This window comes from Cynocephalus volans, chromosome 8 (assembly GCF_027409185.1).
Source record: "Cynocephalus volans isolate mCynVol1 chromosome 8, mCynVol1.pri, whole genome shotgun sequence".
In the NCBI taxonomy this organism is placed as follows: Eukaryota; Metazoa; Chordata; class Mammalia; order Dermoptera; family Cynocephalidae; genus Cynocephalus; species Cynocephalus volans.
In genome coordinates, this window is record NC_084467.1 from 80191174 (window position 1) to 80203778 (window position 12605).

The window sequence follows — 12605 nt, forward strand, 5'->3', positions numbered from 1 at the left end:
ATGTATATGTATCAAAGGACATTTATAACAATGTTCATAGCAGCATTATTTAAAATTACGAATGTCCTTTCATCAAAAGATTCCTTAAGAAAATGAACAGTCAAGCCACAAACTGATAGAAGAGACTTGAATACACATTTTGACAAAAGACTCTTATTCAGAATATATAAAGAACTCCTATATATTAATAATAAAAATACACACATTTTATCAATTAAAAAATAGGTAAATGACTTAAATGGGCACTTCACAAAACAAGATATCCAAATGGCCAATAAACATATGAAAAGATCCTTAGTGCTAGTACTCATCAGGGAAACACAAAAGAAAATAATAAAGAAATCACTATACACATACAAGAATGGCTAAAATTAAAAAGACTGACAAAACCTTTTGGCAAGGATGTAGAACAACTAGAATTCTCATACATTGCTGTTGAAAGTGTAAATTGGTTCAACTGCTTTAGAAAATTACTATATTTGGGGTTATCTACTAAAGCTACACATAGGTCGCAGGCCTACTCTATGATTTAGGTATATACTCAAGAAAAATGAATGCCCATGTCCATCAAAAAACATATGCAAAGGGCTGGCCCGTGGCTCACTCGGGAGAGTGTGGTACTGAGAACACCAAGGCCCCGGGTTCGGATCCTATATAGGGATGGCCGGTTAGCTCACTGGTTGAGCGTGGTGCTGACAACAACAAGCCAAGGGTTGAGATCCCCTTACCGGTCATCTTTAAAAAAAAAAAAATATGCAAGAATGTCCATAGTAGTTTTATTCATTATAGTCAAAAATTGGAAATGATTCATATGTCCATCAACAAGAGAATGCATGATTAAATTGTGGTGTATTTATACAACTGGATATTGCACAATAATAACAAAGAACAAACTACTACTAATACAACCAATAATATGGATTAATCTCATAGATACTACGTTGAGCAAAAGAAACCAGGCACAAAAGAGTATAATTCCATTCATATGAAGTTCAAAAATAGATAAAGCTAACCTATGGAAATAGAATTCAGAATAGCATTTCCTTCTTGGGGCGGATATTGACAGGGAAATGTTCTACATTTTTATCTGGGCTGTGGTTTTTTTTGTGTGTGTGTGTGTGTGTGTGTGTGTGTGTGTGTCTGTGTGTGTGTATGTGTATACACATACGTAAAACTTCATTGACCTTTATACTTAAGATTTGTGCAATTTATTGTTATGTGACACCTCAATACCAAAAAATGTAACTACAAAAAATAAAGTAACCATGAGAAAGAAGAAATTCAAATTAAAACATGAAAAGATATTATTATTCACAAATAATATTGGTAAAAATACACAAGTACACATCCTGAAGATGAGGATGAAGAAACAGAAAGAATATGGCATGCTTGAACACTGCTGGTGGCTATGTAAGCCACTAAGGAAGCAATTCAGGAACAGGTATCAAATTTATAAATGCATATATCTTTGACCCAGCAATTCCATTTCTAGGGATTTATCATATAGATATATTCACGCATGTGAAAAATGCAGGTTTTTTTTCCTGCACGGTTTGTAATGGCAAACAATTATAAAAAGCATAAATGTCCATCAATTGCGGATTGCTTAATAAATGATACGCAGATAAAATGGAATATTATTTAGCTGTAAAAAAATCTTCCAAGATATATTAAGAAAAAATGAAGGTGCAGAACAGTAAAATAATGGTGGTTTTAAAAATATGCCCACAAATTCCTTGATACTCTTCCCTCTAAGAGATAAACTTAATTCCTCTTGCCTTCGTGTGGCCAGGACTTAGTGAGTTGCTTCTAAAAAACAGAATAAAGAACAAGTGATAATGTGTGACTTCAGAGACAAGGTTATAAAAAGGTACTTCAGCTTCTGACTTAGTCTCCCCCGCAATAACCTCACCTCTCTCTCTCTCTCTCTCTCTCTCTCTCTCTATCACAGATAATTCTTCCTAGGGGGAGTCAGCTGCCATGTCATGAGGAGAGGTCCACTTGGCAAAAAACTGAGGCCTCTGGCCAACAGCAAGAAACTGAGGCCTCTAACCAACATCTCTGTGAATTAGAATTCACTTCTTGAAAGTGAATTTTCAAGCCCTAGGAAAGCCTTCAGATAACTGCAGCCCTAGCTGACTGACATCTTGTTGCAACCTTAAGAGAGACTCTGACCCAGAACTACTTAGTCAAGATGCTCCCAGATTCCTCACCCTCATAAACTGGGCCAGTTAATAAATGCTGGTTGTTTCAAGATGCTAAGTCTTGGGGTAATTTGTTACAAAGCAATAGAAAAGTAATATAGTATACTACCATTTTCATATAAAAAGTGGAAAAATAAAATTACACTTTCCTATTTGTTTTTATATGCAAAAAAGGGAAGATTACACAAAAAAAAGCACGTCAATGATTACAGAACTGCGGAAGGGAAAGGGGAGACATAGGAACTGAGCAACTGTGTAGATGGGGGATAGGCATGAAAGACTTTTAACTATATATATTCTTATACTTTATTATTTTTGAACTAAGTAAAAAATATATTACCTACTTGAAATATAAATTTTTAAATCATATAGATATTCTTTTAATAAAGGCTTATATTATCCTTGGAGATCTGAAAGTTTTGAACCTGTGTACATTAAAATAGTATTGCAATGAGTCAAGTTTTTAATTTGATATTCAGCAACCCCAAGTATTTTTATTTTATAAACTGTACCACATGAAAATTCCCTCTAGAAGCAACATAACCAGTTGTGTGTTAGCTTTAGAAGTGGGAGGAAAATTCCAGCAGCAACAGTAGTACTATATACTTTGATTTCTTATAATTGAAAAATGAACAGTCAAAAATTCGGAATCAGAGACTGGTTCAACACTAAGTACAGACAAAATTCAAGACTTTTTAAAACTTTCACTTATTTCAAATAACTTCAGACAGTTTTGTCACTTTTATTGGAGTTTAATTTTTTTGTACTAGGTCTATTTTTAATGATACGATTTCAAACCTCATTGAAAGACCAGAATTTAAACAGGTAAGTATTTCTCATTTTTGTCTACTCTTGCCTCTAAAAGTATTTGTGATTGCTGTTACCTTTGTTTCTGTTACCTAATAGTTTCTGTCATCCAGTCTGTAACCTATTAGTATAAATGCAGGCCTAGCTAGCTTAAAAAGATTACTACATTTCCAAGTCAAAGTAACAAACCATAATGAGATGGATTTTTCAGGGCTCTGATATAAAGCAAGGTTGATCGTATCCATTCCAAAGCAATATTCACATCTGTGATGGTATGCAATACTATCTCTGCATTTAAATGCTCAATAAGATGTCTGTGCAAACTAAAGGAAAAAACAATTCTGCATTACTAATATGCACTTCAATACCGTAACTCTTATTTTTTAAACTTTAATCATATATAATATACTCATTGCTACTTAAATAATTCATGAAAGATAATTTAATTTCCAAAAATATAAAAGAAAATCTTAAAAAGTTATTTCATTTTTTTTTCTCTTGGTGGCTAGCTGGTATGAGGATCTGAACCCTTGACCATTTCACTTTTAAAACGATTTGAGATTTCTCTCTACTTCATGGCTCTAGAAGATAGATTATTGCTTTAAAAAAAAAGAGAGAGGGTGAATTATACCCATTTTATCCAAGAGAAAATACATCAAATGCTTTTTTAAAAGGTCTCAGATTGCCTCTCCCTCTTATTATTAAACAAATTTTAAAGATGTGAAAATGATATTTCTCCTCTTCTTATAAATTAGTTAACTACAAATTTATATAATTTAATGTATAAATTATAATATAATAATAATTACTAAGGCCTTATTACAAATTAGGCCTTTTATAATGAGGATACATGCTACTGAATGCTTAGAAACACCACCGAATAAAACTATTATCTTTAAAAAAAAACAAAAAAAACTATTAAATTCCCTAAAAGGATACAAACTTTCTAGTTAGATTGTTGAAAAGTATCAAGAAAATGGCTTTAGAAAATCCCCACAATTTCCTTTTAATGTATTAAAAGGAAAAAAAAATAGGCTATATTAGCATTATTATCTTTCTGAACTATTTTCTGTATTACCTGCTTTCTACGGTGTCACTACAAGCTAACATCTGAATGTACTTCTCTTTTGTACTTAATCGAGTCATAATAACTGCAGTAGCTGTAGTGTCAAACTGAAATAAAAAAACAGAGAAATTTAGTAAAGAAGAGCACATCTTGGTACCAGTCCTCTTCAACAACTCAAGATTTTCATTTTACATAAAACAGGACCCTTGTCTTAAATAACAGGTCAAAAAGGCCTAAAAAATGCTTCTGAATGTGAACGTTAAATGAAAACATAATTTAAAAACCTTCCAAGAGTAAAGTTGTAAATACCAGTTTGGTTTCAATGTGACATAATTTTGTCAATATTAAAATCAAAACAAACTTTGGTAACTGGATAAGAGCTGTAAGATTTGGTGTAATTTACATATAATCTGATTTATTCTATAACTTATAAACTTATATAACAATATTTTGACATTCTTTGAAAAGATATTCTTCCTGAATGTTCCCTTAGTACCTATATGAATGACTTCTTCATTCAAGTATTTGTCAGAACAAGGTATGTTTAGAAATGTAAATTGTTAAAGGGCCAGGAAAAACGATTACATTGTTATGATGTTTAATATACTAATTATCCTGATTTGAGCATATTGCACAAAGTTGAATATTGATATTCAACTCTGTATTCCACAGATATGTATAATCAACTATGTTTCAATAAAAAAAAAAAAGAAATGTATACAGGCTAACCTTTAATTATCACAATGCTTGGGGACTATCGGCTTTTACTGCTGGGACCTACGGATGCTACACATTCTACAATGCACATGACAGTTTTACACAATGAAAAACTGTCCAAAATGCCAATAGCGTCCTCACTAGGAATACCAAATAAAACAAAAAACCCCAAACCAAAAAGACCTTTAATAGCATACCCATTCAAAAACACAACCCTTCATCAACCAGTGGGAGCTTAGCAGGAGTGGGGGGAGTATGTCTCAATCGGCAAAGTTTGTTTTACTCCATTAAGGTCGGTTTTTCAGTTACATTCTTTTAAACCCAATCTAATTATGAAACACTAACAAGAAATACAAAACAACTTTTTTTGTTTTTATCACGTCTTTAAAACAAGTTACAAAAAGCAAAGTTACTATTACTTACTTGCGGTCGACCAGCTCTACCAATCATCTGTAGAATATCTGTTTCACTGTACTCTTCGAACATTCCTCCAGCATAATGCATTGTAGATTTTATAACTACTAGGTGAGCAGGCAAATTTACTCCCATAGCTAAGGTACTGGTAGTAACTGCATCAGATTAAGGTATAGTAAGTTCAAGCCATATAGCTTTATTGCGTCAGGAAGACATTTTCTTATAAGACATAGTCTTATAAATGCAATAAAACTCATATATAAGAAATTTTTAAAAGAAGGAAGAAAAAAGAACATTAAAGCCTAAAATAATAACACATCTTAAAACCAAAAAACTATTAAATTCTTACTTTTCAAATTGTACTATGTTCAATACCATGATAAAGAACTAAACATTGCGGAAGAATTTACTGTAGCATGTACATGCACGGGTAATTACATAACTTTAAAGTCTAGAAAGAAAACCAGAGAAAGTCAGAATACTTTAGCTTTTTCTTTTTTTCCTCTTAAAAATAATTTTTCCAAAATACAATCATGTGCCACATAATGTTGCGGTCAACGACAGGCCACATATACAAAGGTGGTCCTATAAGATTCTAATGACTATTCCATATAGCCCAGGTGTATAGTAGGCTATACCATCTTGGTTTGTGTAAGTACACTTTATGATGTTTGTACAATGACAAAATCACCTAACGACACATTTCTCAGAACATATCCACATCATTAAGTAACGCAAGAAAGTATTTTCATAACATCCAGAAGAAATACAGGTATATTTTACTTACAAAGAACTGGTAGATCTCCAACATTAAAAGCTCCTTCAACTACTTTTCTATCTGATAGCTCCAAACCAGCATGATGATAAGCAATACCATGTATTAAGATCTCTATAATAGAAATATATCACCTCTTACTATTTATATTTCTCCAGTAATTAACTCCTTTTCTCTATATCTGAAAATGCTATTCAAAAATTATCTCTACACCTACCTCTCAGTTTTGAATCTCTTATGGAATATGCACACGTCTGTAACCTATTTAAAAATACCATAAAATTATTAAGAGTAACATTTTAAATTATATTATACCCAGTAACATCAGAAAACTCTGCCATAGTTTATTATTTTAAAACTACCTTTAAAAAGCAGATAATATCTAACTTTCATATTCAGAAGTTCCTAATTTATCAGCTGTAACATTAAAGCTCACTTTAAATCAAGCATTTGAAAAACTCACTTTTCCACAGGAAAACATTGTAAATGGTGATTATGTTCATGGGTCTGAATGTAAAAGTCTACCCTCATAATTTGCCTAAAAAAATTTGTAAGGGATACAATTTTTAAAACTCTACTATATCACTAGTAAGCAAACCAGAAAAGCTGGAAATAAAATATAGTTGTTTATTGTGCTCTGAGACATAGCACTTAAAGAAAACTAGTTTAGGAGGGAGAAAGACAGCCAACTAGAGGGGCCTAATACTTAGCTCCCCCACAAAAAAAAAAGATCAAAAGAGCAAATAAACTACATTTCAACCAGAGTGACTGAGTACAGCAAGGAGTGGCAGAAACCCTGTGGAGCACAGAAACTCAGGATGGCCACAACATACAAAAAAGAAGAAAATACCTTGCCTCTGCCACCCTATCCTCCCAGTTAGAATGAGCTCAGAACCAAGGGTAAGAAGAAGGCACCAAGCAGCCCCCATCACTGCCATGGAAACCTACAGTCTCTGCTACTGGAGAATCCTGAAGTCCTCACAGGCCCTGAGCCCAGCTTAGTGAGGTGCCTGGAGTACACACAGATGCACTATTCCAGAGAAGGAGCCCACATGTGTCCCACTCCCTCTGGTCCAAGTTGCTACTGCGCAGTGCCATCTTGAAACCAGAAACACTGCTAGAGTGCGTCCTTCTCTGGGAGCCAGTAGCCACTATATCTTTTCATCCCTGAGGCTCTGCCATCATTGTACCATGCTCACATACAGTAGTATACCATCCCTCAGCTGAACTGCTGTAGCTCCCTACCCTCTGGGGCCAAGCTGCCTCACAGGCTCTTCATCTCCTCAGTTGAGTTGTGGCTGTGCTCTACCCCACAGACCCCCCCCACCTCAACTGAGCAATTAGGTTCAGCAGAGCAGCCACGAATAACTCCCTTTCCCCCTAAACAGCCTGGTGCCCAGCCCCACTGCAATCAGAGTGCTGGCCCAGCAGAGCAGCCATGACCTCTGGCACCTGAGCTCAAAGGACTGGGAATCGCATCCCAGCAGGGCAGTTGCACCCAGTGCCTAGGCTGACAAAGCACCCTTGAGACCAAGAACCCCAGCACAGCAGAGCTACTGCCCTCCACGTGCCCCAACCCACACAGTGGTGCCCTGCCTCTCAGGGGACCAGGAGTCCTGTCCCAGCAAATACCTGTGCCCCTAGGCACCCAACCTGACATGGTGTCCCACCCCTAGGAGGATGGAGCCTTGGCTGAGCTGTGGCCCCCCACCCAAGCACCTCACTTAAAGGATCTGGATTAGCCTCCCAGAGTCTGAGCTGCTGAGGTGCCCCACCTCCATAGGGAGTGAAGTCCTCACTGTGCTGCTCCCAGCTGCCCCCAAACCCATATCACAGCTGCACCCTGACACTCTGAGTCCCTGCTGCTGCTGTACCCAGCTGTGTCCTATCACCCCAGGGTCCAGAGTCAATCACTAGGCAGTACTTTCTCTCCTGGTGTCCAACTTGCTCATTGGTTCTGGGACCTGAACTGAAGCTGTGCTCTGTTCCCTGGGGCCCGAGCCTCTAGAATACCTCTTCTTCCCAGGACCCTGCCAGTGGATCAGAGGCACAGCTATATCCCTACCTCTTGGGCCTGAGCTATTGCAGAGTGCCCCAGAGTCACAGTCCTCAGCTTTGTGGGAGAGCTGCATCTACCTGTGCCTCAGAGAGTGAACATGCACCCACATTACATGTGCCACAGTAGTTCATCAGGATGATAAGACCAGAACCCCAGTTCCACAGCTGCTTCAAGCACCTGTGTCCTGGAACACAGTGCTGCTATGGCTGCTTGTGGGCAGTGTCAGACCTGACACCAAGAGGGACGTCTCCCACTAAGTCTGCCTACTGTAGAGAAAATGAGAACAGAAGGACCCCTAAAGACCTTGCTACTGAGAACCCAAACAATCTATGCTGCCACCACCGCTACAACAAACTCCTACAGCTTAGGCCACTGAAGTACTGGCAGTCATCACTGACATTGATCACAGCTGAAAAAGTTGCACATAGACTATACTACTGTACCTACCCAGAACCGGAGCCCACACACCCTGCCTTAGGACAGATCTGCAAGTGAAATTCTTTTCCTACAAAAGCCACTCTATAAATTTGGAAGAGGTGTCTATTCCACCAGATGTGCAGTTGTCAGCATGGGAACAAAAGAAACATGAAAAGGCAAGGACACATGACACCACCAAAGGAATACAATAATTCTCCATTAACTGACCCCAAAAACCCAAAAATCTATAAATTGCCTGAAAAAGAACTCAGAATAATAATCTTGAATTTTGATTTAGAAGCTTTTTTTTTGTTTTGGAAGGATTCACAATGGATTGAAGAGAAGGCAAAAGGAAAGGGCATATTACTGTTAAGCACAAATTCTGTGCTATACATTGTTAGGTAGCTTAGAAATGTTACTTAGTCACAGTAATATGGTTAGATAGTTGATTCCCATATATCTTACCTTGGTTAAGAAATTGAAGCTGAGAGCAGTTAAGTAAAATGCCTGCTATGAATGTTTGTCCCCTTCAAAGCTCTTTCAGAGTTTGATCCCCATTGCAACAGACTTAAGAGAGTGGGAAATCCAACTATGGTATTTGAAAGAAGGGGGGCCTTTAGGGGGTGATTGGATCATAAGGACTATATCCATAATGAATGGGTTAATAGGTTAATCAATAAATGGGTTGTCATGGGAGTGGTACCAAGGGCTTTATAAGGAGAGCAAGTGAGCATGTCGAAGTACTCCTGCTCAGCCCTTACCATGTGATACACTGAGTCACCATGGGACTCTGTAGAGAGTCCCCAAGAAGAAGGCCATCACCAGATGTGCCCCTTAACCTTGCACTTCCTGAACTTCAAAACTGTAAGAAATAAATTTCATTTTCTTCTAAATTTCCCAGTTTCAAGTATTCTGTTAAAAGAAACAGAAAACCAATACAATGACCAATGGCGGCAATGTAATTTAAACCTGGGACTCTAACTTCAATCTGTTTCTAATACCTGCATTTTATTCCTGGAAGAAAAAAAAAAAAAAAAAAAACAGAAATGAAAAAAAGGAATAAAGAAAGAAAAAAATGAGAGACAAAGAGTGAGAAAAGAAGATAAAAGGAAAGAGAACTTTTCCTTGAGTAATTAAGTAACAGTGGAAAATGAGAAAAGGATTTAAGATATATGCTTTTATGCAAGAAAACAATGATCTGAAACAAAATTAGCTAATTTGCAAGCAGCAGTGAATAGGAAAAAAGGGAGAAGATGAAATGTAAATTAGTTTTAAGGGAACTTATAGCCAATCTATTTCAGTTCCTTACTCACCTAGGTAAGTTCAGCCCCAAAATCTTAATTATCAAGTATTCACCTTAGGAGGCCACATATTTATTCTATGTGAATGATGACACCATTGCACAAAGAATTCTAGAATTCCATAAGATTTTCGAAACTGCCTTCGGAGTTAGTTTATGAGCAAAAAAAAAAAAAAAAGCCTGATTTGATATCCACATCTTGTTTCTGACTAAAAGTGACATGGTCCAACTTGATCACCTAGGTTACTCACCCAATAAGTAGAAGGCTTCAGATTACTTATAGCTACTTATAGCCTCTCTACACTATACCTATACTTTTTAAAAAAAATTCCAATTCTACCTTTACTTTATTACTAGTTTTATAATGAACTGGTCGATCTGATTTTGAAACCCCCCATCTTTGCTAAGAAGAACTTTTAGGAAATTATTAATTAAGAACGTTATAAAACCACATGCACCTGGTATGAAACTATTAATCATGATTTGATGCTACTGTTATCATTAATTTCACTTTCTCCCTTTCTGTCTACCTCTCAGACCTCATCAGAGGCTGTAAGCTCTCTGTTGGTTTCTCTCACTTTCTCTGGGTCTCTATTATATCTTATTGCTTAATCTTGCTTTGTTGATGTATATAATAAAAGCATAACTCTACATGCTTCACGCCTCAGAGATTTTTTTCTCATACAGTAGTAACCAAGGGGATCAAGTTAAATCCTTGAAATGGAAGTAAAAGTATGAAAAGAGTGTCTAGAGTGTGGGCAGGTAGCTATGTTTATAATTCTTTAATGGACCAAATGGCCAGAGATTCATTTTTTTAGGGACAGAATGCTAAAGAACATCCAGAAAACTAAATGGTGCCTTCATGGCTTGGTACATGTCTTTGGCTGACAGGTGACCAGAGGTGGTGGCAAAGAGACAGAGTGGTTACTGGAAAGCTGATCTGATCCAAAGTGGAGAGAAGTACATTAACCCATACAAAATTAGTCAGAAAACTCAGTATCTGCTCATATCCACCTGTAATTATTCAATCTAATTTTAGTCTGAGGTATACCACTAAACGTATTTAATGATTTCAAAAATTGTTATTAATAATAATAATAAGCTAATATTCATTAAGTAGCAACCATGTACTAGTACTAGCTGAGACCTGCTAAGTTTGAGTAGTAAATAAGATGAATATGAGTTCCCTCTTCCTTAAGATGTTTATAATCTAATAAATAGAACAGCTATTAAAATAACAATTAAACAAAAGGGTATTTATTATAACTATAGTAGGTGCTATGAAATAAAAGTATAGGGTGCTTATAAAAGTAAATAAAGGGAAATAAGATTATGGAAAATGGATAATAAAGGTGAGACTTGAAGGATGAATAGGAATTAGGCAAAAATCATTCCAAGAAAAGAAAACACAATGCAGGACAGCCCTGTATAGGGAAACAGTTTGGTGTATTCATAGAACAGAGAGGCCAATATGGCTTGACAGCAGTGAGTAGAGCATGGTCACAATGAGTCTGGAAAATTAGCTAGGCATCACACTATATAGGGTATTGCAGGCCACACTAAGGATTTAGGATTTTATCCTAAGGATGAGAAGAAGCTATTAAAGGGTTTTAGGCAAGAAATTGATATATTTAGATTTGTAATTTTATTTACTTTTATTTTATTTTTTAATTTTTGATGGCTGGCCACTTTGGGGATCCAAATCCTTGATCTTGGTGCTACAACACATGCTTTAACCAACTGAGCTAACGGGCCAGCCCTTTAGATTTGTAATTTTAAACAATCACTCTGATATGCAGAGAATAGATTAAAATGGGATAAGAGTGTCTGTATGTGGTCAATGGGTAAAACAGACTAAAGCGAGATAAGAGTGTTTGTATGGTCAACAAATAAAAAGATACAGCCCAGACAAGAGATTAATAGTGACTTGAATTAGGCAGTTGACAGTGCTGATGGAGACAAAATGACATATTTGAGATATATTTAGAAGTAAGAATAAATAGGACTTGGTAATCAATTGCCTATACAAAGAAAGGTGAGAGAGATATCAATAATAGGTTTCAGCCATGAGCCACTAGAGAGATGATGTGTAATTAAGATCAGAAACACTAGAGAAAAGGCAGTTTTGAGAGAAGAACCAAGGTTCTATTTTGGACATATTGAATTTGAGATGCCCATAAGGCATATAATTGGATGGCAATAAGGCAAATGGACTATAGGCCTGGAGCCCAGAAGGAAAGTCTGGGCAGAAGGAATAAATTTGGGAATTCACAGATATACATAAATATTATTTAAACCTTATATAAATAGATAAAAACACCAAGCAGTGTAGAATTAGAAAGAATGAACCTCACGTAGAACCCCCTGGAATGTGAACATTTAAGAGTTGGGTAGAAGAGGTAAAAAAGGGACTAAGAATAAGCACCCTGCAAAGTAGAAGAAAATCAGTAGAAGATGATAGAAGCACAGAGTACAGTGTTTAAATATGGTGGAAGCAGTTGAATTTGTTAGAGATTTCTGAGTGATTAATTAGCAAGATCAGCTTTAGTGGAGGAGGCAGGAAGAGTGCTGCTACCACAACAGGAAAGCCCAGGCAGGGAAAGCCTCGGGTAGCCCTACCCTACCTACACAGAAGGCAGGAGGAGCACCACCATGACAGGGAGGCCCCACACCACTTCCATAGAGGTGGTCCACAACAGTCACTACAGCTTCCATGACTGCAAGGACAGCTTGCTGCCATAATAGCAGCCACAACCACCATGCAGGTGGCCCACAACATATTCAATTGCATTGACAAAAGGAGAATCACCAGAAGAGCATGGAAAAAGAAAAGGAAGTCTTTCTTC

The 12605-nt window shown here is 36.6% G+C and overlaps 1 protein-coding gene across 1 annotated transcript in view; it reads right to left on the reverse strand.

The window, feature by feature from the left end:
* Nucleotides 1-12605, reverse strand: part of HFM1 (helicase for meiosis 1) — an 85822-nt gene that overhangs the window by 46813 nt on the left and 26404 nt on the right. The window contains 5 exon segments of the mRNA XM_063105302.1: nucleotides 3201-3334; nucleotides 4090-4184; nucleotides 5218-5363; nucleotides 5996-6097; nucleotides 6201-6244. Of these exon segments, the coding sequence (XP_062961372.1) occupies nucleotides 3201-3334; nucleotides 4090-4184; nucleotides 5218-5363; nucleotides 5996-6097; nucleotides 6201-6244 (521 nt within the window).